The sequence below is a fragment of the Siphateles boraxobius genome, unplaced genomic scaffold, assembly GCF_051911475.1.
Source record: "Siphateles boraxobius isolate OS27281-9 unplaced genomic scaffold, OSU_SipBor_1 107, whole genome shotgun sequence".
Lineage (NCBI taxonomy): Eukaryota > Metazoa > Chordata > Actinopteri > Cypriniformes > Leuciscidae > Siphateles > Siphateles boraxobius.
This window is the reverse complement of record NW_027508708.1, coordinates 643484-659265: the sequence shown is the minus strand read 5'-3', so window position 1 is coordinate 659265 and position 15782 is coordinate 643484. Positions and strand designations below refer to the sequence as shown.

General features: G+C 36.2%; 1 protein-coding gene across 6 annotated transcripts in view; it reads right to left on the bottom strand.

Annotated features, from left to right (window-relative positions):
- Positions 1-9347: 9347 nt before the first annotated feature.
- Positions 9348-15782, bottom strand: part of insc (INSC spindle orientation adaptor protein) — a 191487-nt gene continuing 185052 nt past the window's right edge. For all 6 annotated transcript variants that reach the window (XM_077247158.1, XM_077247159.1, XM_077247163.1 and 3 more), the window contains one exon: positions 9348-9782. In XM_077247158.1, the coding sequence (XP_077103273.1) occupies positions 9654-9782 (129 nt within the window). In that variant the 3' untranslated portion in view covers positions 9348-9653. The remainder of the gene's footprint in view (positions 9783-15782) is intronic.

Here is a 15782-nt window from a genome sequence, read left to right as displayed (position 1 = left end):
TTTAATAAAGTATTTGTCCACGGATTGAATTCTTGTATATACATTTTAATCAAGTGTTCACCTGCCATTATAGCTTGTATTGGGGGTCTTTTAAGCATTTTCTATTTCTTTCCATCTGGCTTTAAAATCTGGATTACATAGACATAATAAAGGTCGTAATTGGGCTGCACGATAATATTCCTCTAAACATGGCAAGGCAAAGCCACCTTTTTCTTTCTTTAATTGTAGTGTCTTAGATTCCATCTAGCCAAATCTGATTTCATTGTAGAATATAATGGCTTGTAATTTACTTCAAATAGGCGTGTGAAATCTTTGGGTATTTGAACCCCTAAGTATTACAAATAGTCCTCTCCCCATTTAAACTTAAATTTTCCCTTCAAATAACTAGATGGTTGGCAATTAAAAGTTAAGACCTGGGTTTTTTGTACATTTAATTTATAGCCTGATAAATCTCCAAACAAAACCAATGTTTCCATCAAAACATTTAATGATTTGTTTGGTTGTCCTAAATAAACTAATATATCATCTGCAAAGAGTGATAGTTTGTGTTCTTCTCTATTTATGTCTATTCCCTTAATATTTGTATTTTGTTTTATATATTGGCTTAACGGCTCTAAAAATAAAGCAAACAAAAGAGGGGAACATGGACATCCCTGCCTACATGATCTTTCTAAGATAAACGCTTGTGAAAGATTTCCATTAACTTTAACTCTTGCTGTTGGTTTATTGTATAGTGTTTGGAAGGCTTTAATAATAGTGGTATGGAATCCAAACTTTTCTAATACCTTATAGAGATACAACCATCTAACTGTATCAAATGCTTTTTCTGCATCTAGTCCCAGAAACATAGAATTGATCTTGTGATGCTGTATATGCCATAGGATGTGTAATGTACGTCTAATGCTATCTTGTGTCTGTCTTTGGCGAATAAACCCTGTTTGGTCAAACTGAATAAGGTCAGGCAATATAATCTCCAGTCTTTTAGCCAAAATCGATGTGTATATTTTATAATCTATGTTTAAAACCGAAATTGGATGATAATTTTTACACTCTAATTGATCTTTTGTGTCTTTAGGGATAATTGTTATTGTCGCTTCCCTCCAGGAAGGGGGAATCTCCCCCTTTTGTAGAGCCCAGTTGCACGCAGTTTGAAGTCTTGGGACTATCTGTTCTCGAAAGCTTTTGTACCATTCTGATGTGTATCCATCCGTACCCGGGCTTTTGTTAGCTTTTAGTCTTGCTATTGATTTATTTATTTCCATTTCTGTAATTTCTTTTGTTAATCTAGCATTCTGCTCTTCAGTGACTTCTGGTAGGTTTAAGGATTTGAGAAAATGTTCTATATGCTGTTCGTTTTGCATTGTTGGTTGTGAGTATAAAGTTTGGTTTGAGGGTTTCTTATTTTATAGATTGTTGAGTCTGCTTGTTGTTTTCTTAGTTTATATGCTAAGAGTCTCATTGACTTGTTTCCTGAATCATAATAGTTCTGTCTTAGGAATATTAGCTTACGTTGAATTTCCTCTGTTAATATGGCATCTAACTCTTTCTGTAATCTTTGAATTCTCTGTTTTTCACCAGGATCGTTTGTTCTTTTATGAACCCGTTGAGCCTCTTTCAGTTGTGTTTGTAAATTTTCAATTTTCCCTCGTCTCAGTTTCTTTAGTGAAGCAGTTTGCGCAATGATTTTTCCTCTTAAGACTGCTTTAAAGGCATCCCAAATAATTGTTGGTGATACTTCTCCATTATCATTTTCTTTAAAGTAAGATTCAATTTCAGATTTCAGATTTTCTTTCACATAAGGATTATTTAGTATACTTGAATTCAGCTTCCGAAGGGTTGATCTTATACTGTCGTTAATATTTATTGTCATTACTATAGGTGCATGATCTGATATATCAATTGTTCCAATGTCACATGAATGGATTCTTTGTCTGTCTTTAAGAAACGTAAAGAGGTAATCAATTCGATTGTACGTTGAGTGAGGAGCTGAGAAGTGTGTGTAGTCTCATCCAGATGGGTAGAAATTTCTCCAAATATCAATGATACCCCCTTCTCTTAACATGATATTGACTTTCTTGCTCACCCGGTTTTGAAGTATAGGATTTTTCCCTGAATAGTCCAGTTTTGATAAGCGAATATATATATATCTCCTCCACATATAAGTATGCCCTCAGATTCTGTAGATATCATATTAAATATTTGTCTGAAAAAAGACCATTGACTACCCGGAGGGGCATAGATGTTGAGTATAGTTACTAAAAACCCATTTATTCTCCCTTTAATAAGGATAAATCTACCTTCTTTATCTTTCCTTTCTGACAAATGCTCGTAAGTTACTTGATTTGATATAAGAATCGCAACCCCCGTCTGTGTCCAGATTTATAAGAAGCTGAAAATAGATATTTAAATCCCCCTTGTTTAAGTTTCAGATGCTCAGTTTCATTTAAATGTGTCTCTTGTATAAGGGCTATTTGAGTCTTTTCTTTTCTTAGTTTAGAGAGTATTTTTGTCCGCTTATTTGGGTTTAATATACCATTAACATTGAAAGACATAACTTTCAGTCTCTGCATATTGGTCTCCAACTCAAAATTATGCTTAATACCTGTACTTCTTTTACAATATCCATTTTCCATTTTATCATGAACATTGTAAGAATATGAATCCAAACTTTTAGGACTTCCAGAAGTGAGGTTCTAAAAATAACCCTTACTGTGTTTGGGAAGATCAGTTTTAAGGAGGGTGTCTCTCTTTTCACCCTCCAAGATCACCTTAACGTGATAATCACTCATCTCTTCAGGCTAGTGATTTTCACGGTGCTCCCAATCCTAATATCTCGATTTAACAGACATTCTAATGACACAACAGACACGGAAAGAAACAAACGAAAAAAAACAAAAAACAAATCCGCGTTCTGTATCCTAGTCTTTCAAATCAAAGATGCGCGAGTCTTGGTTCTCATAACGGAAAAAGAAAAAAATGCACCTGCGAATCAGTCAGTGTATCCGTTTACGTAACATTAGGAGAAATTCAGTCCATGCTATGAACTCGTCCTTATCTGTCAAAAAAAAAAAAAAAGAAGGAGAAAACGGCACTTATATTCTCCGAATGCATTCGTGCCATTAGATCAACTATCTTCCGCTGGTTCTCGATCACGTCTGAATTGTAGGAGTTTTTCTACTACCGACTGGTCTGATCGTCTCCTACGTTCTCTTCTATTACTGCTTCTTCCTCTTCGATCGCTCGTAGTCCACATCATCTTCTGGATTTTCTCCATCAGCGTCTCCGGCTGCTTAACTACGGTAACAGGTAATCCCCTCTCAGCCATGTCTCGCGTCGCTTCTGTAGCAGAATTGTACATACATACTCTTTTGGCAGGGAAGGGGGTTTGGAAGCGTAGGCCCTTTTCTTTTAAGATTTTCTTTACCTCCGCGTATTCCCTTCATTTTTTCACCACTCCTGACGCATAATCATGATCAAAGTTTATTTGCTTGCCCCTCCAAATAAACCCTTTGTTTTGCCACGCAGTTTTGATAATTTCTTCTTTTGTTCTATAGTCCAGAAATCTCACAATGATAGACCGCGGTGCTGATCCAGGAGGTGGAAGAGGATTAAGAGCTCGGTGGGCTCTCTCGATCTACAAATTCATGTCAGTAGGCAGTTTCAAATTTTCTGTTAGCAACTGCTCGATAAAGGCCTTCATTGATGAGCGATTTTTCTCAGATCCTTCGGGTACAGAGTAGATTCTTATGTTGTTGCGCCTGTCGCGTCCTTCCAGGTCAATTATCTTTCCTTCGAGTTGGCCGTGGAGTTTTATTATCTCCGTCATCACCTCTTCTGTAACCTGCATTCGATCCTCCATTGTTGTTACGCGTTCTTCCGTTTTGTCAAGTCTTTGGTTTGCTCTGTTGATGTCCTCTTTGAGCTCTTGGAACTCTTTCTTGTTGTCTTGATGGAACTCTTTTATTTCTCTGAATATCGTCTTCAAATCCACATCCATGTCCCCATCTTCCTCGCTATGATTAGCTAGCGATTCGGCGTCATTAGCCTCGAGGGCTCCTTCAATATTCTGTACCGTTTTCTTACCTTTAACTTTATTTTGTCTGTCTTTTGTCATGGCCCTAGACTTTTCCAAGTCAATTAGAGGAAATAAATTCGAGTATTTTTATTTGCTTAGGCCCTTTTCGTCACTTAGTCGGGAGCAACTCGTTCTCACGCTGCCATATTGCTGTCGCCCAAACCGGAAGTGGGGGGAAGAAATTTCAACAATGCATGATATTCTGAATGGGACTCCTCAAGGAATTGTAATCAGTCTAATTTTATTTAACATAATGATGAATGATATTTATGAAAGAGTTAAACCAAGTATGGGGAAGGCACTATATGCAGATGATGGTGCAGTGTGGAAAAGAGGTAGGAACTTAGGGAATGTAGTCAAGGGAATACAAGAATCAATAAACGAAGTTGAAAGGTGGTCAGTGGAATGGGGACTAAAGTTTTCAGTATTAAAGACCCAATATATGTTTTTTACTAAGAAAAGGAAAATGGAACAATTGACTTTGAAATTATATGGTCAATTATTAGAAAGAGTGACAGAATTTAAATACCTTGGACTAATATTTGATGGAAAATTAACATGGAATAGACATATCCAGAAAATTGAGAACAAGTGCAAAAGAGTAATAAATTGCATGACTTCAATAGCCAAACATGAGTGGGGAGCAAGGAAAAGCGCACTACTACATGTATTTCAAGCCTTAATACGGTCTAGTTTAGATTATGGGTGTGCAGTGTGTGGTGGTGCAGCAAAATCAGAGCTAAAAAAGTTGGACAACGTACAGGCTAGGGCACTTAGAATCTGCAGTGGAGCAATAAGATCAACTCCTCGAGATGCCATCAGGGTTGAAATGGGGGAGATGCTGTAAGAACTGATTTTCCTGTTAAAATAAAACTCACCCTGCAATAAAGCCATAAAACGCACCCTGGACAGAAGATCGCAAAGACAGAGCCACAGGACATTGTCCTGTCCAAACATTTGCCCCTTATCTCTGTATCCCCCCTCTCCCCCTTAGTCAAGTCACCAAAAGTTCACTCAGAATGCCTATATATCACATATTATGTATCTTGTGAATCTATTGTTTTTCTTTTTCATATTTGGGTTCATTTTAAATGTCTCAGTGTGATTGGTAAAATGGTCTTAATTTCATTGCAGTCATTGATATTATAAGAAACATTGAGAACTTAAGAGAATCCAGTTCTCCTCCATTGATGATGTCTTTTCAAGATATCTCTCCTCTCCCCGAGACCAGGTGCTACCCCCTGGGGCACAGGGATTGACCCAAAGCAAACTCTGAAAAAAATATTGGTACAACCCTTTTGTTCTGGTCTGGGTATTTAAGGCTAGGTAACAGAGCAGTCTGGGTGAAACTGTAACCAGGAAAACCCCCATGCAGTGCTGTGTCAGTGGCTTCTCCAGTCTTGGACTCAGAATACACTCACACATCACTGTGTGTCTCTGTCAGGAATGCATTTCTTACTCTTAGAGTCATCTTTGAGCAATTGATGTTATGTATTTATTATTTCTGAATTGGCTTTTAATCATTTACTTGTGCAATTGGCAATCATACATTTTTCCTGACAAAAATAAATGTTACCCTTGATTTATTCTGCATTCTTCTGAAATCATTGTTTCTAATATTATGAGGAGGCTGATGCTACCGCAGATCTGTATCCAGGATGGGTCAAACTAAAGGCGCATATGAACGGAGCAGTAGGCACGTCATCTGAAGACCTTTTGATTACTGTCTATCACTGACTTGGCAAGTTGTATGGAAGTGGCTAAATAAACTACACTTTTATTTATGAGTAAGCAGTAGGCGACCGACTGAAGAGGTATTAGCAAACCCTGCACCCTCTGACCAAGATCAGACTGGCGAGTGTGACCGTGAGATCCACGTAAACCCGGTGCGTGTGACTGTGCGGCATCGGGTCCCTTAATGAATGAATATATTGAAATTATGAAATGCACAGAATAATCAAAGATCTACATTAATATTTATGATATTTCCTAAGAAGAAATACTATCTAAGTTTGATTATCATTCGAAATTGGAGTCAGATTAAGCGTAGAGCTAAAGTAATATTGAAACTAAATTGTAATAAATTACGTGACCTTCACTAGAACGCTGAAAATACCTACACGCATTATCCCTTCGCCCACACCGTAGGATTCCGTCGTTGGGCCAATGGGTGGCCCTTACAATGCCACCAGATTTAAGAAGGGAAAAGCTTACAATAATGTACTGGGTTCATTTGCAGGGTTGTAATAAGAGTCATTGGACACGAGCAATTTTAAATGACTGTTGGGAATATAAGAAGAATAATGGGAATAGTTTTGGATGGAAGTATAAACAATGGGTTAAGGAATGTGGTCTGGAAAATGTAGTTATTTGTCCCAATATGCCATTAAAAGGGGTGTCAGTGTGGAATATTCCTGAACCTAATGTTGAAACGAGACTGGTGGATGATCGGGATAAAGCAGAAGGAAGATGTACTAATAGCTATGAGATCAATGGTTTTATGAGAGAAAAATTTTATTCTTGTATACAGATCTATACAGACGGATCTAAAGACCCAGTCGAACAAAAAGTGGGAGTAGGAGTATATATTCCAAAATTTGAGACAAAAATAAGTTTAAGGTTGAGTGACAAAATGTCTGTATATTCAACAGAAGTAACTGCTATAATAGCAGGATTGCAGTGGTTAGAGCATACTAAGACAAATAGGATGGCGACTGTAATTTGCTCAGATTCTGCATCAGCACTTAAAAGTATATTGTCAAGAAAAACTGACAGAGAAGACCTGATAGTAGAAATTTATACATTATTATATAGGCTGAACATAGAGGGTATAATTGTATATTTTTGTTGGGTGCCGGCACATATTGGGATAGTAGGAAATGAAATAGCGGATAAATTAGCAGAAGAAGCGTTAAGGAAAGACTTGGTAGATATTAAGATACCTTTAGGAAGAAATTAAGTTAGATCAATAATTAATAGAGAAATAATAAGAATATGGCAACAAAGATGGGAAAGTAGCAGTAGGCCTACAGGTAGGCAGTGTTTGGAATAACGCCGTTTAAAAGAACGGCGTTAGGTAACAACGTTATTTTTTCAGTAACGGGCTAATCTAACTAATTACTTTTCCCGTCGTTGCAATGCCGTTAACGTTACTGGACGTTAAATGCGGTGCATTACCACGGGCGTCAGCTTGGTTTGAAATGTGCTGGGGACAGAGACGCATTCGGAAGTGCATTTTCAGAAGTGCTGGGTACAAACTTGTCAAACTGTGCAGCCTGTTTGCTCAACCCGTAAATAAACCCATCGATCCGCAATTTTGTGTGAGTTCTTAAATGGTCTAGTGGTAGATCTTTTGCCAAGCGTGTCAGAGGTTATGGGTTCGAATGCGCCCACGTATAGCTTTTTTTCTCTCATCAAAACTCAATATGTTCATCAGTGGTTACAGTCTATATATCAAGCAGGGACACGTTTGTGTGCATTTTATTTTGTGATTTCACCTGAATGAATAGTCTCCACAACGGCGATAGATTGAAGCGCGCGTCCAAGTGAAGACTGCGCGAGCCGCAAGAGAACACTGTGTCCATGGGCGCTCAGCTTGAGTTCAAAAACAACACATTTTAGCGCTAGATCTCTTATTTAATAGCGTATTAAATGGCAACGCATGGCGTTGTTAGAGTTTGATTTATTTAATTTGCTACAGTTACTGCAAACACACTTTATATTATTTAACTCTTTACTTTTGAAGAAAATACTTGAAGTAGGCTACAGAATGTATTCCAGACCAGTTGTCTGACATTGGGAGTTTGATTTATTTAAGCAAGAATAAGACTACAGAGCTAAACACACTTTTTTTTTGTTGTTTAAAAGTTTACTTTTGTTGTGAACAAAACACTTGGAAGTAGCCTACAGGTTGTTTACTTGACCAGTTGTCTCAGGTTGAGAGAGTTTGATTTAATTTGCTATAGTTAAATGCACTTTATATGGTGTAACTGTTTACTTATCTTACAAAGATAATACTTGAAGTGCAGGATAAACCTCTTGCTGTCTGTCGTCGTGCAATAAATATCGAAATTTATGTACAAACACCTGTCTGTTCTACTCATTTCAAATGACTTGTGAAAACTGCTAAAAAAAATCCAAATTCTTTGACATATAGCAACTTTTTTTTAACAGTAACGCAAATAGTTACTTTCCCTGGTAACGAGTTACTTTTATTATAGAGTAATTCAGTTACTAACTCAGTTACTTTTTGGAACAAGTAGTGAGTAACTATAACTAATTACTTTTTTAAAGTAACGGTCCCAACACTGCAGGTAGGTGGTATTATAGTATTGTAAAATCAGTAGGGAAAAAAGAATCCTGCTATGGAAGACATAGAAAGGAAGAGGTAATGATTTGTAGACTAAGGATGGGTAATACAGGGTTAAAATCAACACCGGCATTAATGGGAAAATATGGAAATGGTATCTGTGATGAATGTGGTGTTAATGAAACAGTAGAACATGTGTTTTTTTAAGTGTAGTAAATATGAAGAACAGCGTAGCGGTCTTTTTAGTAATATAAAGAACAGGCCAGTGAGTATCATGGACCTATTGGGAAAGGGTTTGAGTGATAGACAGAGGTTTAAGGACCTGATAACATTTTTAGAGCTTACAGGGCTAGATCACAGGATCTCGAGCCGGAGGAGGAAGAGCAAGTAGCCCTGGTCATCCTGGAGGATGAGGAGCTCAGTGTGGAAGCTGGAGGAGCTGAACACACAGCGTCAGCTGAAGCTCGGGCTCTGATACTCTGGGATGTTAAAGTTTTTTTATTTTTTTAATTAGATCCATTACTCATGTGCGCAAGGTATACAGTAGGTGGCGGTAATACTCCAAAGGAGTGAACGGCCATAAAACGGAAAGAAGAAGAAGAGGATTTCAGTTCTGATTGGGAACTCAGAGAAGTCAAATACTGAGCAGTGTTGCGAACATTGGGCCATTTGGTTTAGCCAAAATTAGCACATTGTTGCGGTTTTCTTTTCTTTTTGTACAGTTCTTATTTCAATTTTTGTTTTCTCCTGCATTGCAAATATTTAGCACCTTCCAATAAAACACCATTTGGATTTTGCATCAACTTTTTTGTACAGCACGTCATTTCCCTTTTCCACTCCAACTGGTAGGCCTCCCTACAGTGTGTGTACATCATTATCGGCCTGTCCACGGTCTATGATTGGGTCAAAACTATCTGTCTCCTCACAGCGTCAGGTCAACAGGGAAAGTAACATTCGCACAGACACAATAGAGTTTTGCTTTATTCAGGACATGCAAATTTTCAGCACTATATAAGCTGAAATCAAACATCAATTTGCATTCATTTGAATAGGAAATATGAACAGGATACATCTGAATGTGTGTTTGATAATTCAAGCACAACTGCAGCTGAATATGAGTTTACATTTAGTTGATACTGTAAGTTTTTCTAAATCCCCGTAAAAATGCCTTTTACATCAGTCAGTAAATGTCAGTCATGCGTGATTGATGTTAATGTTGTTGTATAGACGTACAGCTCTGCCAAGCTGGTTCTTTCAGTCACAGGTGATTCAGACGAAGCTCTCCTCCATGTTGGAGCACAGCAGGAACGAGTCCACCAGTCTGGGCTTGATCAGCTGCTGATGGTCCGAGACCCCGATGCTGTCCGGACACTCAGACGCCAGCCTCCTCAGCGCAGCCTGGCATGGGTCAGGGGGCAGGGGTCAAAGGTCATCAACACTCAAACAGAAAGTGCACTCGTAGCATTTTATAGCTTTGGAAAAACAAATATTAGGGGCACTAAGAAATGTCGAAATTACGAAATTCTTCTTTCTACATACATATTAAAGCAGTACGGTTTACATGAAAATATTGATTTTAAAGGGATAGTTCACCCAAAAAGGAAAATTAGCCCATGATTTACTTACCCTGAAGTCATCCTAGGTGTATATGACTTTCTTCTTTCAGACATTGAGTTATATTAAAAAATGTCTTCCAAGCTTTATAATGGCAGTGAATGTCTGTATCTGTTTTGAAGTCCATAAAAGTGCATCTATCAATCATAAAAGTGCATCTATCCATCATAAAAGTGCATCTATCAATCATAAAAGTGCATCTATTAATCATAAAAGTGCATCTGTCCATCATAAAAGTGCATCTGTCCATCATAAAAGTGCATCTATCCATCATAAAAGTGCATCTATCAATCATAAAAGTGCATCTGTCCATCATAAAAGTGCATCTATCAATCATAAAAGTGCATCTGTCCATCATAAAAGTGCATCTATCCATCATAAAAGTGCATCTATCCATCATAAAAGTGCATCTATCAATCATAAAAGTGCATCTATCCATCATTAAAGTGCATCTATCAATCATAAAAGTGCATCTGTCCATAATAAAAGTGCATCTATCAATCATAAAATTGCATCTATCCATCATAAAAGTGCATCTGTCCATCATAAAAGTGCATCTATCCATCATAAAAGTGCATCTGTCCATCATAAAAGTGCATCTCTCCATCATAAAAGTGCATCTATCATCATAAAAGTGCATCTATCCATCATAAAAGTGCATCTATTAATCATAAAAGTGCATCTGTCCATCATAAAAGTGCATCTGTCCATCATAAAAGTGAATCTATCAATCATAAAAGTGCATCTATCAATCATAAAAGTGCATCTATCAATCATAAAAGTGCATCTATCCATCATAAAAGTGCATCTGTCCATCATAAAAGTGCATCTATCCATCATAAAAGTGCATCTGTCCATCATAAAAGTGCATCTATCAATCATAAAAGTGCATCTATCCATCATAAAAGTGCATCTATTAATCATAAAAGTGCATCTGTCCATCATAAAAGTGCATCTGTCCATCATAAAAGTGAATCTATCAATCATAAAAGTGCATCTATCAATCATAAAAGTGCATCTATCAATCATAAAAGTGCATCTATCAATCATAAAAGTGCATCTATCCATCATAAAAGTGCATCTATCAATCATAAAAGTGCATCTATCCATCATAAAAGTGCATCTATCAATCATAAAAGTGCATCTGTCCATCATAAAAGTGCATCTATCAATCATAAAAGTGCATCTGTCCATCATAAAAGTGCATCTGTCCATCATAAAAGTGCATCTATCCATCATAAAAGTGCATCTATCAATCATAAAAGTGCATCTGTCCATCATAAAAGTGCATCTATCAATCATAAAAGTGCATCTATCCATCATAAAAGTGCATCTGTCCATCATAAAAGTGCATCTATCAATCATAAAAGTGCATCTATCCATCATAAAAGTGCATCTATCCATCATAAAAGTGCATCTATCAATCATAAAAGTGCATCTATCAATCATAAAAGTGCATCTATCAATCATAAAATTGCATCTATCCATCATAAAAGTGCATCTGTCCATCATAAAAGTGCATCTATCCATCATAAAAGTGCATCTGTCCATCATAAAAGTGCATCTGTCCATCATAAAAGTGCATCTGTCCATCATAAAAGTGCATCTATCCATCATAAAAGTGCATCTGTCCATCATAAAAGTGCATTTATCCATCATAAAAGTGCATCTATCAATCATAAAAGTGCATCTATCAATCATAAAAGTGCATCTATCCATCATAAAAGTGCATCTGTCCATCATAAAAGTGCATCTATCAATCATAAAAGTGCATCTATCCATCATAAAAGTGCATCTATCAATCATAAAAGTGCATCTGTCCATCATAAAAGTGCATCTATCAATCATAAAAGTGCATCTGTCCATCATAAAAGTGCATCTGTCCATCATAAAAGTGCATCTATCCATCATAAAAGTGCATCTATCAATCATAAAAGTGCATCTGTCCATCATAAAAGTGCATCTATCAATCATAAAAGTGCATCTATCCATCATAAAAGTGCATCTATCAATCATAAAAGTGCATCTATCCATCATAAAAGTGCATCTATCCATCATAAAAGTGCATCTATCAATCATAAAAGTGCATCTATCAATCATAAAATTGCATCTATCCATCATAAAAGTGCATCTGTCCATCATAAAAGTGCATCTGTCCATCATAAAAGTGCATCTGTCCATCATAAAAGTGCATCTGTCCATCATAAAAGTGCATCTGTCCATCATAAAAGTGCATCTATCCATCATAAAAGTGCATCTCTCCATCATAAAAGTGCATCTGTCCATCATAAAAGTGCATCTATCCATCATAAAAGTGCATCTCTCCATCATAAAAGTGCATCTGTCCATCATAAAAGTGCATCTATCAATCATAAAAGTGCATCTATCAATCATAAAAGTGCATCTATCCATCATAAAAGTGCATCTGTCCATCATAAAAGTGCATCTATCCATCATAAAAGTGCATCTATCAATCATAAAAGTGCATCTGTCCATCATAAAAGTGCATCTGTCCATCATAAAAGTGCATCTATCCATCATAAAAGTGCATCTGTTCATCATAAAAGTGCATCTATCCATCATAAAAGTGCATCTGTCCATCATAAAAGTGCATTTATCCATCATAAAAGTGCATCTGTCCATCATAAAATTGCATCTATCCATCATAAAAGTGCATCTGTTCATCATAAAAGTGCATCTATCCATCATAAAAGTGCATCTATCAATCATAAAAGTGCATCTGTCCATCATAAAAGTGCATCTGTCCATCATAAAAGTGCATTTATCCATCATAAAAGTGCATCTATCCATCATAAAAGTGCATCTATCAATCATAAAAGTGCATCTATCAATCATAAAATTGCATCTATCCATCATAAAAGTGCATCTGTCCATCATAAAAGTGCATCTATCCATCATAAAAGTGCATCTATCAATCATAAAAGTGCATCTGTCCATCATAAAAGTGCATCTGTCCATCATAAAAGTGCATCTATCCATCATAAAAGTGCATCTGTCCATCATAAAAGTGCATTCATCCATCATAAAAGTGCATCTGTCCATCATAAAAGTGCATCTATCCATCATAAAAGTGCATCTGTCCATCATAAAATTGCATCTATCCATCATAAAAGTGCATCTGTCCATCATAAAAGTGCATCTATCCATCATAAAAGTGCATCTATCAATCATAAAAGTGCATCTGTCCATCATAAAAGTGCATCTGTCCATCATAAAAGTGCATCTATCCATCATAAAAGTGCATCTATCAATCATAAAATTGCATCTATCCATCATAAAAGTGCATCTGTCCATCATAAAAGTGCATCTATCCATCATAAAAGTGCATCTATCAATCATAAAAGTGCATCTGTCCATCATAAAAGTGCATTTATCCATCATAAAAGTGCATCTGTCCATCATAAAAGTGCATCTGTCCATCATACAAGTGCATCTATCCATCATAAAAGTGCATCTGTCCATCATAAAAGTGCATCTGTCCATCATAAAAGTGCATCTATCAATCATAAAAGTTCATCTATCCATCATAAAAGTGCATCTATCCATCATAAAAGTGCATCTGTCCATCATAAAAGTGCATTTATCCATCATAAAAGTGCATCTATCCATCATAAAAGTGCATCTGTCCATCATAAAAGTGCATCTATCCATCATAAAAGTGCATCTGTCCATCATAAAAGTGCATCTATCCATCATAAAAGTGCATCTGTCCATCATAAAAGTGCATCTATCCATCATAAAAGTGCATCTGTCCATCATAAAAGTGCATCTATCCATCATAAAAGTGCATCTGTCCATCATAAAAGTGCATCTATCCATCATAAAAGTGCATCTGTCCATCATAAAAGTGCATCCATCCATCCATCATAAAAGTGCATCTGTCCATCATAAAAGTGCATCTATCCATCATAAAAGTGCATCTATCAATCATAAAAGTTCATCTATCCATCATAAAAGTGCATCTATCCATCATAAAAGTGCATCTGTCCATCATAAAAGTGCATTTATCCATCATAAAAGTGCATCTGTCCATCATAAAAGTGCATCTGTCCATCATAAAAGTGCATCTGTTTATTTTACGATTTAGATTTTGACTACAGGCTCTTAGTAGTAATGTACAGTAAGAAAGACATTTCCCTCCTCCAGAAATGAACATTTCTTAGAATTAATAAAACCATTAACACTGAGTATTCACGGGATGATCAGGTTGATTGATTCTAATTTAAATTTTACTACATTAAATTAATTCTATTAAATTATACAAATATTCATAACTGAGGGCTTGAGACCAAGAACCATAAAAGTCCATATTTTCAAATTTTGAATAATACATTTTTTTTAATTTGGAATCTGAATTTTATATTATTAAAAAAAAATTTAACTTGAAGATAGACAACAAAAGCGTCACAATTCTAATGAGATAAGATTTTTTAGTATCAATCATAAAAATAAAAAGTTAGAGTAATTTACATTTCTAGAATGTGGAAGAAAAGTATATGTCCAGTTAATGTGGAATAACAGTATAAGTCCAATTCATCATATCACTTTAAACCACTGGAGATTTGATTCCTTTATCTTAGTTTTAATACAGTAACAGAACCTTAAAGTAAATATTAAGCATTTCTTTCTTTCAATTTCTTTTATTTTTTGCCAACGTAAAATCACAGAACAAAAACACGGACAATACAGTACGAACAATGAACAATACATAGGCCTACTTATAGTACAGAAATAAACGGTAATAACAGTAAAAAATACATATTTACAATACAGACATACATCATCATCATTCCATGCTATGGTACAGTATATGCTAGTTTACCATATACATCTTCCTTTTTTTGTTCCTTTTAACTTTTATAATACAATTCATAAATAATCACCCCATTCATTCATTTACTAAATAAATAAATACCTATATATTCCCATTATACAACACAAGATAAGGCATACAAGATACGCTACAACTACTATTATGATTAATTTTACACAATACACACAATATACCCCACTGTGGTGAACAGGATGAGGCCGAGGGACGTGAGCGCTTCAGCTTTCCGGTGGTGAAGCTCACTCTCGGCTGCGATCTTCAACCTTTCTGTGTCACTTCTTGGCTGCCCAAAACTGAGGTTCTGCTGCTTGAAGAGGTCCCTATAGAGCCAGAACTTTGCAGTGGATGTTGGATTGTGTTCCTTGTACAGGCGGAACATGCGGAGCAGGTTTAAATCAGGGCTCAGGTACTCCCTCTCCTCATCTCCCTTCATCCGTGAGTAGTGGTAGCTCAAGATATGCTCTCTTATCCCCTCTCTCACTGCAGGATGAATGCTATGAGGCCTAAAAAATAAACACAACTCATGAACAAGGGAAATATAATAAACTATGCTGGTCTGTTTTGCACAATTGCATTGTTTCTGTGACAATAAATGCATAATTCTTAACTTTCCTCTAAACTATAAGATTTTGTTTTTCACATACAGTCATTAAAGGGATACTTCAGGATTTAGCATTAAGCTTTGCATCATTAGAAAACCGAATTCTTTTTAGTATTTTCGAATTACCATGCTTTCCTCCCTCATATCCCCCTGAGATGAGAAATTTACGTATTTTTTGTCTGGAAAAAAAAATCCTCCGATGACGCAAAAATCGTCATTGTTTACATGCACACCTTTTGTTTCAATCTAACTGAATTTATTCCGATTTGTGAATCTGCATGTAGTGTTTACATGAATGCTAAACATCTGATCGATTGATGTGTGCGTTTTA